General features: G+C 46.5%; 1 protein-coding gene and 1 pseudogene across 1 annotated transcript; both read right to left on the bottom strand.

Annotated features, from left to right (window-relative positions):
* Positions 1 to 972: 972 nt before the first annotated feature.
* On the bottom strand, positions 973 to 3034 carry CCNO (cyclin O). Its single transcript, XM_006889592.1, has 3 exons — positions 2648 to 3034; positions 1878 to 2063; positions 973 to 1458 (listed from the first exon to the last, which is right to left on the bottom strand). Exons 1-3 carry the CDS (start codon positions 3032 to 3034, stop codon positions 973 to 975), a joined length of 1059 nt encoding a protein of 352 aa, XP_006889654.1.
* A 7258-nt stretch (positions 3035 to 10292) lies between these two features.
* On the bottom strand, positions 10293 to 10577 carry LOC102864063 (annotated as a pseudogene).
* Positions 10578 to 16624: the final 6047 nt, after the last annotated feature.

Genomic DNA, 16624 nt, shown 5'->3' with positions numbered 1-16624 from the left:
TCTTGTTTGCCTTTCAAATCTACTTCCTGGCTGATATCCCTGATGTCCTCTTTTGAAAACCAGGATGCTTTAACCTCATAGAAGGATTGGGAGGACTGAAATATGGAGCACAGGCAGTTCTTGGCATATGGTCAACAACTGTTTTATGTATCATCAAACTGGAAACGATGCATAGCTGACTTTCCAGTGGGTTTACAGAGGCAGTTAATTGCAGGGTAGGAGATTGCCAATCTTTCTCCCATGGAGCAGCTGGGGGGATTTGAACCTCATGCCTTTTAGTTGGCAGCACAACTCCTTACTACTAAGCCACCAGAACTCCACTCAATATCAACCATTATCACTATTAAACCATTATTCATTTGGGTTTACAGGTGGCACTGTGTAAGGATGAACCATGAGATTGAAGGATATATGGGCTCAACTTGAGAAATGGTCATACCACCTGCAAAACTTTCATTTCCAACATCTGTGAATTGTATACAGGGATTCTCTATTATGGTCTTTTGTTCTCTCTTCTCCCCTCCTCATGCATTCCCTCGCCCTTCTGGAGAACATAGACTCCTGAGGACTCTAACCCTATCCTTTGGAAGCCAGGCAGACATGGTTCTCAGTCTCCTAACAGGCAAGGACCCTGGCTCCCCTCCTCCCACCCACCCCCATCACTGGATCCAGGCTATCTAGGACCTCACCCAACTTGGGGCGTACTGGAAGAGAGATGCTAAGCACAGAGCAGACCCAGCTAAGAACCTTGGTCTTTGTTGACTCTCCTATCCCCAGCAGACAGATGAATATTAACAACAGACAAACCATGAAGAGCAGCCTATTTATTTGAGAAGTGAGTTGGCTCTCAGCAAAATAAAGGACACGCTATTGTACACTATTTACAACCTGCAGGATGACCTGCAGACCATCAAGAGTCTTGAACTTGCTTTGTGGACCAGCCTGGTCCGAGAAAGGAGACCAAGATTTGCTTTATTTTAAGCTGGGGGACAGGCTGCACTTCTCAAAGATCTGGAAAGGCAGCATATGCGTCAGGGAGGTTTCATTGATGGTCACCAGCAGCTGCAGCTTGTCCAGGCATTCCCGCAGCGCCGCTTCAGGGTGCCCGCCCAGGAGCAGGTCCACTGGGCTCGGGAGCCGCAGCAGGCGGTCAGCCAGCGCCAGACAGCAGATGGCCAGCAGGGAGGGGGCGTAGCTGGTAAAGGCATAGTCCGCTAGGCTCAGCTCCGCCACCACCTGAGCCAGGGCTTGCGACTCCAGAGCTTGGGAGACCTCGATTTGCCCTTCGTCCACGCGCGCGTGCGTGTAATGCTCCAGGAAGAAGCTGATGGTGGGCGCGCCCAGGCTGAAGTGCAGTTTATGCAGCACGATGCACTCGAGGTTGCAGAGTTGCTGCCGCGAGAAGGCGCCACAGCACAGCGCCAGGAGCTGCTTCACGCGCGGCGGGTGCACCTCCACCTGCAACACAGGGCGCGTTCAGCGGCTCGGCGCGGCTTCCAGGACACAAAAGCTCAGTTTAAATCCAGGGGAGAACAGGGACCTCCCTTAACCCCTCGCAGCCAGACTGTTCTGTTCGACTCTGCCTCTCTCCTGCTAGCCTTCCATCACCTGGGAAAGTTTAACGGACAGGAAAAACAAAAACAAAACCTGATTTGGGACTGGAAATGGGGTGTTAAAAAAACCTGTTAGAGACTGTATTTCTTTGGAAGTTGCAAGAGAGGGTTGTTAGTTTGTGCGAGACTTGTGAGGCTAAGGCTGTGGGAGGTAGAGGATTGATAACGTCGGCCAAAATGGATTCAAGGAATTTAGCGCTGCCCATTGGAGAGCCAGAAGAGGAGCGTAGGCAGGGGTCTGGCTGCCCGTGGACATTCCGATACCTGTTTGCAAGCGATGAGTAGAGACGTGACTCCTAGCAGCTGGAAGCAATCTGAAGCCACTGGTGTGGTGGCGAGGAACCGGTCCAGGGTGTTCACCGTCAAGCACAGCGACTCGAAGGAAAGGCCGAACTGGCGATGCACGGGAATCAGCCAGCTGAGCAGCTTACAGCGGGATTCCGCAGTCACCTGGCGGGAAGGGAATGGGAAGGTGCCCAGGCTGAGTTCAGGGCGGAGGGAGAGGGAACTGCAGGAGAGCCTAGGCGAGTTCCAGGGAAGAGGACTGGAGAAAGAAGGGGGGAAAGCAAACGAATGCACTGGAAACTGGGAGGCGTGCGGGCAGCGCTGGAGTCTAAAGAGCACTGGCCTGCGCTTGGCCCCGAGTAGTAGACGCGTTATCTTGGGTCCTTCTTTCAGCGATTCGGTGGGGTTCCATTTTGCAGATAGGAAAAAAAAAAACCCAAACCAAATTCAACCTACATACAACACCACGCTCAGGATTAACACCCTGGAGATCGTTTGGAGCCCTCATTTCTGCATTCTACCGCGCTCTCAACCTAAACAGTTTGGAGACTTCGGGTAGAACATTTAAAACCCACTTGGCTCCATCTGTAAAACAAACCCAAGGCCCCTTTCCCAGTCAGGATAGGGGTGAGACCTGGGCAGGCGCCAGCGGGGGCTGAGTGGATGCCACAGGGGGGACAGACAGCGAGAAAGTAAAGAGCCACGGAGAGGAGGGTGGCGGCGGGGAGCGGACTCCGCCTGCGCCTCACTTGTGGCTGCTGAGCCAGCGGTTCCTGCGGGTGGAAGTGGCTCTCCCGGGCCTTGTGGAAGATGTAGCAGCTCTGGCCATAGTCGCGGAAGGTCAGCAGGTCTAGCTGTGCCCACTGCTGGGCAGAGCCAAGCCAGGGGCTGGAGCCCCGGGACGCTGATGCCGCGGGGCTGTCTGTGCCGTCCGAGCCCGAACTGGGCGACTCGAACAGGTCGCAAATGCCTGAGTCTCCAGGAAGCGGGCGCGAACACAGGGGCTGCAGCAATTGCTTCCTTCGGAGACGCAGGCGCCGGCTCTTCTTTATCGGGGCGCGGAGGTTCTGGTCGTTGTCCCGGCCCCTGGCCCGGGCGACGGGGCTCGCGGGGCTGGTGGAGCAGGAGGTCACCATGGTGCAGCCTGGAGGCCGCGCTACTGCCCCCAAATCACCGGCTGCGACAGGATACGATAGCGCGCCAGGGTGCAAAAAAGACGCGGCCTCGCCGCCAGCGAGGGCCTAAGTAGTGGACTGCCCCCTTCCTTCCACCACACCCCCTGGCCTCTCACTGGCTGAGCGCAGAGCGGCTCGAGAAGCGCGCTTTCTCCGCTAAAGAACTGCCTAGCGGGCGGCCTCGCAGTAAGACTCTCCCGACGCCCGCACATAGGAGGAGGGCCTCAGCCCGCGCCAAGCGTCCGCCTCCCGTGCGCGTCCTGGTTCCTGGGGCAACCGGAGCTCCCGGCCGTGGCGGGAGCCTAGCGCGCGGGCGCGGGGAAGGAGCGCGGCGGCTGCGCTGTCAGGTGAGCCAGAGGCGCAGCTGCAGGCTCGCCCTCACAGGGTAAAGACGTTCTCCCAGGGGGAATTCCCCCAGGTCTGGACCAGATGGTCTTGACACAGGCCAGCACTTTCCATGCGGGCTCCAATCCAAGTCGGTAATTTTGTAAAGATCCTCTTCTGAACTCTCAGCTAAAGTTCTGGCTTGCATTCAACCAGCACAGGAAAAAAAGTTTAATTCAGTGACCCAGACGGCATATTAGCTGTGCTTTCAAATCAATTGTGTTTCTGACTTTTGTTTGGGCCACTGTATATCCAAGTAGTAGTCCAGAAAGCGAGGCCATAGTGCTCACAGCAATAGGGAACATCGCTCATCAAACCTCAAACAGCAAGTCGACAATCATGTAATACTTTTCTCCTGTTCATTCTGCCCCAAGCTAAACCAAAGGAGGCTGCAGAGGTTGGAGGTTCTAATATTAATCGCAGCCTCTTTTGTTTATTAGCTTTGGAGAGGCCTCGGCTTTTGGCCTTGTCTTTGAGATTTCTCGCTTGGATTAATTTCCACTCCTTTGGGATGGGCAGCTCAGAATTAGAGTGGGATATGGAGAGGTGGTATGGCAGGTGCAGTTTCCTCCAGGCGCCCCTGGGTCAGTGCAGAAAGACCTGTCCTGATAGAACCTGCAGTCCTTCTCTGGCCTGAGGGAAGCTTTGAAGGGGTCCTGACCTTTTAGAACTGCAGCTCTGACAGGAGAAAGTGGTGGGCCAGAAGAGCCCCAAACAACATTGTAGATTTTTGCCCAGGTGCCCTCTCAGCCTGGGGAAATTTTCAGAGGTGCTCCAAGAACTGACATTCTCAGGTGCAGGAGCAGCCATTCTCCCCAAGTTTTAGGAGAAAGCTGCTGACAAGTGTATGGAATGAAAGGGCAGACTTCCCTCTTCAGAAATATAGTGAGGGTGGAGTGAAAGTTTAATGGAGTCAGCTAGAGAGACAAATGAAAGAACGTACTGGTTCCTGGTCCCTGACGCTACTTTTATTTTCTTTGCAAGCTTTTGAGTTTCTTGACTTAAAGAGTGTAACATAAGAAAACCCTTTCTAGGTCATTCTTGTACTTAGGGTCGCTATGAGTCGCAGGCAGCTAGATGGTACATAACAACAGCAAAGGTGATTCTTACCTGCGCAGGTAATTCTTAGTTACACAGGTGATTCTAACCTAAATACCTCTCAGATTATTTGTGGAAAGACCGTTGGTTAAAAGTGTTGGACTTTATTGGGTGGAGGTTGGGTTAGATAGCCAGCCTCTTCCTGGAGCAGCAATGTGGGTGTCTAGGAAGAGTCTTAAGGATTCCAATCCTTCAGGTGGGTGAGCCAGTTGTGTCAAACAGCAGGAAGAATGAAAAGCCATTTCCATTTATTGTTCATCTTAAGCATTCCACTTACCTGAGTCTCCTTTTCCTCCTCTGTTAAATCTGGGTCTTAAAGAGCAAGAGAAATAGATGTGAAAACTCACAGTCCCTTTCAATATTAATAATGACCTTAAAGCTGTCATTGGGCAGTTAACAATATCGAGATATTCTGAAAAACAGTTGTATCACTTTATCTCCTTGTGAACTTTCCTGAGTAGGAGGTCTGTAGTTAGTCACCTCCATAGCTGGTCCCTGAGCTCTGGGTTACCATCAGTACATGTATGAATGTGTGTGTGTGTGTGTGTGTGTGTGTGTGTGTGTGTGTGTGCGTGTGTGTGCGCAAAAGTACATTACAGTGAAAATTTTTAAAATCATATTGATTTCTGATACAATCATTCACAGACTTTTTTTTTCTTTTCCTATTCCATGTGTCATAGAGTAGGTGCAGCCAAAATGCTTGGAAGCAAGGATGGCAGGTTTGTGTGACATACTTTGGGCATGTTGCTAAGAGAAGCTGTTCTTTGTAAAGGGACATTGTGCTTGGAAGGGTGAAGGGATGGTGAAGGAGAGAAAGACCTTCAACTAGGTGGGTTGACACAGTGACTACAGCAATGGGCTCTAGTGTGTCTGGAAGTATGAGGATGGCGCAGGATAAGACAGGATTCAGATCTGCTGTTCACAAGATCATGATGAATCGTACTGGAATCACCTAACAACAATTAATGACTTCATTACAATATCTAATCAGCCTACATTAGTATGTATGGCCACTTGGCTTCCCTAAAGGAGCCCTGGTGGCTTAGTGCCATAATGTAACTGAATCCATCATCTGGTTCACAGGAGAAAGACTGGCAATCATAGAGATATACCATGTCAGAAATCCAATGGAGAGTCACCATCAAATGGATGAGTCACAATCCACTGAGCAGTGGTGCTTTGAGATTTTCATTTTGCTTCTCTAAAGATTTACAGCCTGAGAAACCCTACATATGAGGCAGTAGTTTTCCTCTGTCTGATACGGCCTCAATGAATCACAACTGATTCAGGGACAGTGAGTTTTACGTGTCATCCTTGTGAGGGGGCCATGCTAATCTTCTCTGTATTGTTCCAATTTTAGTACATGTGCTGCCAAAGGGAGCACAGGGACAGTGAGTTAGTTTTGGTTTTGAATTTGTCATACTAGAAGATGCCCTGATGGCACAGTGGATTATTCATTGTGCTGCTAACTGAAAGGTCAGTGGTTTGACTCCATCAGCCACAGTGAGGGAGAAAGATGAGGCAGTTTGCTTCCGTGAAATATTCACGCCTTTGAAATTCTTTGGAGCAGTTCCATCCTCTCCTACAAGGTTCCTATCCTGTCCTCTACAGCAGAGTATCCTCTGCTCTAGCCTATAGGTTGGAATCAACTTGATGGCAGATAGCTCAGTTTGGGTTCATTTATGATACTAGATGCTATGTAAACCAATAAGAAAAGACAACATGCACACTGCCCTCACAGAGCTGACAATTCAGTGGGGGAAACAAGAAAGCACTTATTGATCAGTGCTAATTAAAGCACTTATCACAGATCGACTTACTAAAGACTTACCACAGATTGTTGGTATAAGGTTGCCAAATTAAATACAAGGACCACAGTTAAATGTGAATGTCAGAGAATGCATTTTTAACAAGTGTAAGTATGCCTTAAATAGTCCACAGTACATGCTTGTATACTTAAAATTATTCCTTTTTCTGAAATGCACATATTGCAGATATACAATTTAAACATATTAAAAGTTATTTATTGCTTCTTTGACTCCCACATTTAACTGTGAAACTGTTAGAAGTTAGGTAGCAGCTAAAGAATTTGGGGCAAAAGCACAGAGAGAGCCAAGAGTTGAATGAAAATTAAACATGCCCTGCAAAGCAGAAGTATGGACAATCTCCTCCCGTGCAATTACCTGTCTCTGAAAACCTACTGGAGGGTCAGGTATGGGTCGGTTTCGACTCTATGGTACACAACAACAAAAAAATGCCCTGCAGTTTCTGCTAAACCTTGTCATACTATTAAAGCACAGACTGAGCCCATATAAAAGTTTTTAAAAAAGTAAATAAGAGGGCAGGAACTAGTCCAAAGTCTGGAGATGCCCATGTTGCTTTACGAGAATGCTGCCAAGGATTTTGAAGGCTGACATGTGCAGTAAAGAGCATTCCCGAAGCAGCATAATTCATATTTTAGACATGTGAAGCTCCTCAGTGACATCACGAGCTGTGGGCTGGAGTGAAAACCTCCTGTAATATCATTCCATCAGCCTGGATACCTTTGTTGCATGGAGCTCGACCTAAAAAGTAAACTGTTTATAACAACACCTAAACTGTTGTAATACCTTTATTCTCTCCACTCTACTCTTTTCCTTTTGGAGAGGGACCTGTTCCTTTCTCTGGCACATTCTGTCTTTACTTTCTTATCCTTAATAAGTTACCTCTACTTTGACTTCCATTCTCCTCACCTTCTTTCTCAGTAGCTTGGATGTTTCTACATTTAGCAGCTGTTAAACTCTCTGGAGCTCTAAGACCTAAAGCAGTTCTTTTCAGAGTCTGTGAAACTGCTGTACACTTGCTGTTGCCTCATTGGTGGTACTGAGCCTCCTGGCATCTCCCACCCAGCTCAAATATTTGCCTGGACAAGGAAGGTTAAATCCAGGTCACTCGTCCCAAGGTAACATTTTGGTGCCGAAATTTGGGAGTATAATCTATACATTTAACCCCGCGTTGAATTTGGTAACAGGAACTCTATTGTTATTTGGTATATCTGACGATTTTACCTGGGTGCTGTGGCTGGAACAATTAATCTTATTTGAAAAGGTTTCCCAGAGTAAGTGGTAGTTAAGTAAGATAAGCTAAGAAGTCAGGGACCAGAAGAGACACACAGGAGATGGTAGAGTCTGGAAGCAGGATTCCTGGGGCATTCCAAGACTGCCCTCATATACAATGGCGGGAACACAGACATGGCAGAGGGAAGAGAGATGAATTACAAAGATAACAGCTTCCCTGAGAAAGATGGACAATCTTCTCCCCTGCAATTTACAGCCTCTGTAAATCTACTGGAGGGTCAGTTCTGAGTTGATTCCAACTTCACAGCATATAACATAAAGAACTTAAGTGTCAGCTATGGCATTAGTCTCTTTATATTTTACTCATTTAATCTTAAAAAAAATGTCATAAGGCAGGCTCTATTACTCTCCCTACTTAACTAATAAAAACGCTGAGGCATAAAAAGAAATCATTTGCCTGAAGTCACACAGCGAACAATTACTCAAACTCAGCTATCACAGCCAGTGAGTTAGGACCAGCTCATAGCTGACACTCCATTGGGTTTGCAAGGCTGCGAACTGCACTGGAGTAGGTTTCCTGTCTGTCTTCCATATCGCCGCTGGTGGATTCAAGCTCCAGAATGGAGATACCTTTGAGTTTCCTTACTAAGGGTCATCAAAATGTGGGAAAACCTTTCCAGAGGATTTTTATGTGTCCAGGTGTAATTCTGACCTACACAGGTGCCAGGCCTTCCTACTTGTTAAATCTGGGTATGTTGTTTGTGTGTTCGCAGAGTTGAGAGAAGACCAGCAAGAATAAATGTGGGTTTTCAGGGGGTCATCGCTCTCTCAGGCAAATGACATTGAGAGATAGTGCAGCCCCTGCTTTTATTAGCAGAAAATCAAAGCTTACAGTAAAACATGATCTCACAGGGTGGGTAAATGTTTAACAAATCCTAGGTAATAGGGAATAAAGCATAGATAATATGAAACAAAGCATAGATAGGCATGAACAGTTTTCAAGAAAACATCTTTGTACTCATGAACAGGGTCTTACTGCACTCTTAACAAACTTATCAAGAACTTTAGAAAATAGTCTTTGTTTAACAGAGAACTTTCAGATCTCTTTTATGTTGGTACATGCTCCAGGGTGTATGAGACTGCTTTCAGACCCATCCATTCTTGGTATTATTTGCCTGCTTTCAGGCATTGTAACCAAGTCCTTTCACATGTATTCCATGGCCACAAGTAACCCTAGTGAACCAGAATGACTCTACATGGGTACGGATACCTGTCTTGAGGAACATGTAAACAGATGTGAAAACACAGTCCCTTAGAAAAGAAACTAATGAGCCCTCCTAAAGTCATCCTGGGGAAGTCAACAACATATTATCATTATTCTGAAAAGCAGTAATATTTAATCTGCCTGTGAGACTGTTAGCCTATAGTTGGTTAGAGTCAACTTCCAGCAGCTGATGCCTGAGTACAAACAGCCTGCATAGTTAAGACAAGAGACACAGGAGTTCCTGGTGGTGCTAATGGTCAAGCATGTAACTAACTGAAAAAGTTAGTAAATTTAACCCCTTGTGAGACTCCTCATTAGACAGACCTGGTGATTGAGTTCCAAATAGTCACAGCCTTGACCATCATGTGGAGAATTTCTACTCAGCAGATGTTGAATTTCCATGAGTCAGACTTGGTAGTAACAACAGTGAGGAGATAAGTGAGGATTCTAGAGGTATCGAGAAGATAGATTTTATAAAAGTTTACAGAAAGGATGGGTTTTCATTCCTTCATTGATGTACATTTTCCTCCTTTCCTTCTCTCCTAATTCACTCTATAATGCAATTCTTGTTCCAGATCCCCACCCCCACCCCAGATAGTTTGTGAACAGAGGAAAAGATGGAACCGGAACCTTGGGGATCGGGAAGAGCAGGAAGAGTGGGAGAGGGCAAGGCTAGCTCCTGTGTGTTAGTGTCCCATTTGAAGAATGGAAAAATAGACCTGGAGTGGTAGCAGATAGAGTGAGTGTGTGGTGGTCCCAGCCCACCTTAAAGTGGCTGCCCCAGGGCATCCTGTGCCTCCTTGAGCCCACTAGATAAATGGTGGCTTAGGACCCACATACAGAAGGAGGAAAGGGCTCAAATCCCTGCCTTCATGAGTCCCAATGGAGGGTCACTGTCCAACCTAATAAATGAGGAAGGGGTGAGACCCACCTGGGGACAGGTTTGGACACACTCAGGCCAATACCCCCAACCCCATTGGTCACACCTGCTGCTACCAATAAAGCTGGGTGGAGAACGTGTCAGAATATGGGGCTTGAGTCCCTTTAAGGCCAGGTTAGGCCATCCAGGCCCCATTAAAGGGAGCCAGAGGGAAGAGGAGAGGGACCCAGACAGCAGTGTCTCCTTCCAAGAGGGTGAGGGCACAGCAGATGCGGGTAAGTGGGCATTAGCTTTGTCCAGGAGGGAAGGGGGCGGTGTGTGCTCGCTCAGAAGGACAGTAGACTGAGGGAAAACTGCTCCCCACTCCGCTGCGGGGACGCTACAGCACTGATGTGCTGTGTGTAGTGTGTGGTATGAGGCGTTGGAGGTGGTGGTGCCCGGGAGAGGTTGGCGATGCGTGGGCCCAGGGGCAGAAATGGGGGTGTGGGAGTGGAGCAAAGCTGTGCAGCCCGGAAGGATGGGAGCAGGCTGCATCTGTCACTGCTCCTCCTCGGACTCCTGTGAGATGCCATCTTCCTCCTCCTCCAGCTTTTTGGGTCTGCCCCTTGGTTTCCTCCCTGGCGCTGTTCTGTTTTTCCGGGTCTTGGCAGCACCATTGTTTTTGCTCCCCTTTGGTCGGCCCTGAGGTCTCTTAGGTGTTGTCACTTTGCTGGGCTCCATCGGAGGCTGTTTGCATGGCCTATCCCACCCTCTCTTCTCAGTACCATCCTTTTCCTATTTGGAGGCCAAGGCCTCGTTGGACTTTGAGCTCGATTCACTCATCCTCCTTTCTCAATGGACCTGATAGAGCCATGGCTGGAGCTCGGCCTGCGGTGCTGCGCTCTGAGGACCAGCCTGGCTCCATCTCTGGCTGCTGGTATCAAATGCAGATACCTTCTTGGAGCTGCTCCAAAGCCAGAAATAGCCCCAGCTTGGAGGCCCAATTAGAAGACTGTTCCATATTATTAATTGTCATAATGCTCAATCATCCATTCCTTTCAGGCTGTCCTCCTCATCTGTTCCAGTGCAATGTTCATTGTCTATCCACTTTTTCCTTGTTCTTCCCTTTATTCTGAATCAATTACATTTTATGACAGTGGTCTTATGCAGTATTTGTCCTTTTGTGACTGAGATATTTCACTCAGCATACTGTCCTCCAGATGCATTCATGTTGGCTAATATTTTACAAAGTTGTTGTTTTTCAGTAGTATATAATATTCCATTGTTGATGAGCAATTAGGCTGCTTCGATCCACTCACTACTGTGAATAAGGTAGCAGTATACATGCTGGGCATACATCTATTTGAGTTGAGACCCTGGTTTTATTAGGGTATATTCTCAGTTGTGGGATAGCTGAGTCAAATGGTATTTCTACTTCCAACTTTTTGAGAAAGCACCAGATTACCTTCCATAGTGGTTGTACCATTTTACATTTGTACCAACAGTGAATAAGAGTTCCAATCTCTCCACATCCTCACTAGCATTTGTTGTTTGCTGACCTGTTGAACTTCATTGTTGTTAATGAAAAAGGTAGATTTTAAAAGGGAAGGTCAGTCCAGAATTAGAGTTGCAGAGTGGAGTATACTTGGGATGGGGTGTGTGTGTGTGTGTGTGTGTACCAATGAAGGAGTTTTTCTTTTGCTTTTCAAGGAGAGGAGTGAACTGGGGGTGGGGATGGGGGTGGATGGGTGAAGTGTAACAATGAATGAATGGAATTCCAAAATCTCTGTAGATGTTCATTGAAATTAATAATAATAATAATAAAAAGAAGTGAGGGGGTAAAGAAAAAAGTGCAACAACGAATGAATGAAAATCCAAAATCTCTGTAAATATTCATTAAAATTAATCAAATAAAATAAATTTAAAAGGGGGGGAAAGGGAAGGTCAGGAGAAGAAGGTCTTGGGGTCTAGCTCACATGCCTGGTGGTTAAGACAAGGGAGCCTCTCACAGATCTGGTTAATAAATAACTGAAAAGAAAACAGCATGAATTTCTACTCAATTGGACTTTTGCTGCCCATGGGACATTCAGTGCCCTTCTCCAACACCACGACTCAAAGGCATCAGTTCTTCTTCTGTCACCCTTATTCATTGTCTAGCTCCTCAGATGCATAGCAAGTGATTAAAAAGACCATGGCCTAAAGCACACTTTAGTCTTTAGACTGACATCACCACTCCTTAGTACTTTGAAGAAGTCCTTGACAGCAAATTTTTCCTATGTAAAATACCATTTTATTTCTTGACTGCTGGTACCAAGGGAATTGATTATTGATGCAAGTAAGATTAAATAATTGACGACTTTGGTTGCTGGTGCTCTGGGAGCAGTGGTGATAGTGCAGACATGGCTAAGTCCAAAAACCATTAACACACACAACCAGTCCTGAAAATGGCACAGAAATGGCATCAAGAAACCCCAATCACAATAATGTGAGTCCCTTAAGAGCATAAACTCCAACTTCCTGAGGAATATATGCTTCGCAAGAAACACAACAAGGACCTGAAGAAGATGCAGGTCAACAATGCCAAGGCCATGAAGGAACGTGCCAAGGTTGTGAAGGCTCTTGTCAAGCCCAAGAAGGTCAAGCCCTGGATCCCAAGGGGTGTTAACCCGCAAGCTCAGCCAACTCACCTACATCACCCATCCCAGGATTGAGAAGCATGCTCGGGCCCACATTGCCAAGGGGTTCAGGCTTAAGTGGCCAAAGTCCAAAGTCAAGGCTGACAGTAAGGCCAAAGCTCCAGCAAAGTCTTCAACTTCAGTCACCAGCTAAGGCCTCAACCCAGGCTCCTGCTCCACGTCAGGCTCCTAAATGTGCCCAGGCCCCCACAAAGGCTCCAAAATTGAGTTCTCTATTTGAGGACAGAAGAACTGGTGTGACCCCTTGGGTTGCCATCTTTATGGGGCTAGTGTCCTCCTTTGTTGTTTGTACAAATAAATCCTGAAGCAAGATAAAAGAAAAATCTACAACTTCAGTCTTCTATCCATCTTTTATGATGCTGCTTATTGGGCCCCTGGTAGGCACCTTCTTTATGTTGAGATGTAATCCATATTGAAGGCCAGTCTTTGATCTTCTACAGCAAGTGTTTTAAATTTTCAGCAAATAAGGTATGTCATGTACATAATGCAGGCTTACAGACTCTGAAACCCATTGGAGGGTCAGCTGTGAGTTGGTTCTGACTCAATGGTAATGAGTAAGTGCTAGAGGATTCACTCTTGGTTTTGGAGACTGGGCCTTGATCCTTTCAGGATGTGTAGACCATGAAGATGTGCATGGGTCCTTACATTCTCTGGCATCAAGGAACTTCCTCACACACAAATTCACGTCCAGAAAGATAGACTCTACTCCTGGCAATTCTTTCTTGATGCTCTTTAGGTCTCAACTCTTAACTCTCTAGTTTTCCTCCAGTTTTCGTTCTTGTGAGATAAAAGAAGGAACTGTCCCTTACTTTGGATCACAGCTGTGTTGCATACCACCCTTAATCCACTGGAAACTATTTGGTTTATCAGATTACAGGGATGATTACATAGTATTTACACTAATATCATTACATATGTGTACTTTGGGGGAACACAATTCAATCTAAATCAAAATACAAAGAATCTTAGCCATCTCTCCTTGACAATGCCAGCATCACATTTTTACCTCTTTTCTTCTACCCTCTGAAGTCATACCTTGTGCTCAGTGTCTACTTCCAGACTTTAATCCACTTAGTTATCAATACTTATTGAGTGCCTACTTGTGCTGGCCACTTTTCTAGGTGGTGGGAATACAGCTTTGAATAAAATGGCCATAAATGTTTGTCCTTATAAAAGTTACATTTTGGGAGGAAACCAAGAGGGCAGCAGTGGAGGAAAAAAGGTAAGGAGCTGCAGGAGCATCAAGCTGCATAGAAACGGGCCACCATGGCCCTTCACGGTCCTCAGTTTATCGATAATTGAAAAACTAAGCAATTGATTACTGATTTTCAATATGGATCAAGGCTCAACATCAAGAGAACAAATATTCCCCAAAAAGAATGGGTGAGTCCCACAGCTCCAAGCCCCTCACTGACGAGCCCATGCCACTGCTGCAGCTCCATGAAGCCTCCATGGCCAGACACCCAGGATCCCCTCACCTGGGATGGACGGCAGGTGCCAGACCCCGAAGCTAGTACAGTGGAGCCTTCACGCTGCCACAGAATAAACTTATTCTAAAATAAATTCTTGGAACCAAGATGGTGGTGGCAAGAGAGGAAACATGAGGAGAAGGAGGCTCAGCAAGCCACAGAGAAGCAGGCAGGCAACTTAAATATACCTAGACAGCCAGGCAGCTGGTCATCGCTGTGAACTGAAGTGCAACATCAAGAGGGTGGGGATTCTTGAAGGAACATGGGTGAGTCCCACTTCCTCCCACTGCTTGCCGTTGAGCCTGTGCTGCCCACAATTCCATGGGTCCACTGTGGCCGGGGGCCCACCGACCCCTGGCTGGACCAGGCAGTGAGTGCTGGGCCCCACGGTGTGATGGAGCCCCAGCACGGACAGTGACTGCGGATGCGAGAAGTTCTGGGCCCCCAGTGCAGGAGGTGGGTGTGGTGGTGGCACCATGGAGCCACAGGAGGTGAAGGACTTGATAAGGGAAAGCATTTTGCTGTCAGTGAAGATTTCCTTGGCAGGTCAGAGAAGGAAATCATTAACATAGTGGCTTGATAAGGGTTGCTATGAGTTGTCTATGACTCAATGACATTTAACAACATTTCCAAGATTGCAATTCACCTCAATACACCACATCTTTTGATTTCTTAACTACTGCTTCGAAGAACTGTTTAGACCTAGGGAGGGTCTGTTCAACACTCTCAGAGCCCCTTCTCCATTTGTGAAGGGTAAGGGTAGTGATGTCGACTTTGAATGGCAGTGACCACTTATAGGTAACCTTAGCACTGAGTTTTACTTCAAATTTGAACTGTGAACCCAGTTCCAAAGACAAAAGGGAAATATAACTGCCAGCTAAGGAAGCGAAGGAGGATGGAGTCCCAGGGTTCAGCCAGACATCTTCACTGGACCCACCTTGGCAAACACTTTGCAGACCAGAGGACAGTAAATGTCAGGAAAATATCTTCTAACAGAACAAGAAAGCATGCAGTGCAGCTTCGATCCAGGACCACCAGTAAGGTGTTAAAGTGGGCTCCACTACCCCCTACACATCAGTGCCCTACTCAGCATGAAGAAGCCAGAGAGTCTGCATCCCATTCCCAAATGAGAAACCCACAAGTGAATAAGACAATTTCTTTGTTTAAAAAAAATACTACTGGACTATGCTTACCATTACCATATCTCTGCTGGTCCCCCCTGGATCTTTATCATTTCCTTCGCTCACTCCCCCCACCCACCAAATTGTACAGTCCTGTGATTTCATCCCTGCCCATTCTCACTCTTCTGCTCCCAACCCCCACGTCTTTGTATGCCCATACATGTTTGTCACAATTAAAAAAAATATTTTTAAAAAGTTACATTTTAGTGGAAGGAAATAGATGATAATAAAATAAATGTGCACTTAACAGGTCAGACTATAAAAGAAGCTATAAAGGAAAAGTAAATGAAATAAAAAAAGAGGACCAGGAATTGTCATGCATGGTTTTAAGTGGGAAGATCTCACCAAGCAAAGCAAAGGCCTAGTGACCAAAAACCAGATGGAGTTGAGCGACTAAGTCATGCATGTATCTGGGGACAGAACATTCCAGGCAAAGCGAACAGCAAGTGCAAAGGCCCCAGGACAGGAACGTGCCTGGGAGAGGGTAAGTTCCTGCTTACATATTTAAATGCCTTGGTTGGACTACTCTGGAAATTTTAATCTACCAGCTACCCAAAGGGAAAAAGATGCACAGTCTTCTCCTATGCCAATTACAGTCTCATAAACCCACCAGAGGGGGTTAGCTATAAGTCAGTTCCAATTTAACAGCAACGAGTTCGAAGATTCTTTAGATCATTGTAAGTCTTTTGCCTTTCAAACTGGGAGGAGAAGCCTTTGGATGGTTTGAAGGGAGGATATTGATGTTTAAGCTTTGCAGATTTAGAACTGTGCTGTCTAATGTGGTAGCCACAGGAATAGATGAGATACAAATTGGCATGTTTTTACAGAAGCAGCCCCAGATGGGCTCACCAACCTGTGCCAGGAAATTTGAAAGATAGATACTTGGTCAACTCACTAAAAGAGATTCATATTTGTTCCTATTCCCAAGAAAGGGGATCCAACAGAATGTGGAAATTATTGAACTGTATCATTAATACCACATGTAAGCAAAATATAAAGGAAGATCATCCAAAACTGTCTGAAACATTACATCGACTGGGAACTGCCAGAAGTTCAGCCCGGGTTTAGAAGAGGCTGCGACATTCTAATGTCAGGCGGATCTTAGCTGAAAGCAGAGAATATCAGAAGAATGTCTATTTATGTTTTCTTAACTATGCAAAGACATTTGACTGTGGGGATCATAACAAATTATGGCTAACATTGAGAAGAATGGGAATTCCACAATTTAATTATGTTCGTATGAAACCTACATCTAGACAATGAAGCTGTTGTCCAAACAGCAGGGGAACACTGCATGGCTTTAAAATCAAGAAAGGTGTATGTCATGGCTATATCCTTTCTCCACACCTATTCAGTCTGCACACTGGGAGAATCAGTGGAGAAGCTGAACTTTATAAAGAGGAATGTGGTATCAGGATCAGAGGGACACTCATCAGCAATCTGGGCTATGCAGATAACCTTGTTTGCTGAAAGTGAGGACTTGAAACACTTGCTACAGAGGATCAAAGACTACAGCCTTCGATATGGATTACATCTCCACATCA

The sequence above is a fragment of the Elephantulus edwardii genome, unplaced genomic scaffold (assembly GCF_000299155.1).
Source record: "Elephantulus edwardii isolate Elephantulus edwardi_28Jun2011 unplaced genomic scaffold, EleEdw1.0 scaffold00079, whole genome shotgun sequence".
NCBI classification, from domain to species: Eukaryota; Metazoa; Chordata; class Mammalia; order Macroscelidea; family Macroscelididae; genus Elephantulus; species Elephantulus edwardii.
Note: the sequence above shows the minus strand (reverse complement) of the source record. Positions and strands in the feature narration are given on the sequence as shown.

What these genes read in the sequence shown, in the direction of transcription:
- CCNO (XM_006889592.1), bottom strand. Translation starts at nt 3,034, where the DNA reads ATGGTGACCTCCTGCTCCACCAGCCCCGCGAGCCCCGTCGCCCGGGCC. An exon ending in CGCTGGCTCAGCAGCCACAA is followed by an intron (nt 2,064 to 2,647) that starts GTGAGGCGCAGG and finishes CCTTCCCGCCAG; the next exon opens with GTGACTGCGGAATCCCGCTG. An exon ending in TACTCATCGCTTGCAAACAG is followed by an intron (nt 1,459 to 1,877) that starts GTATCGGAATGT and finishes CCTGTGTTGCAG; the next exon opens with GTGGAGGTGCACCCGCCGCG.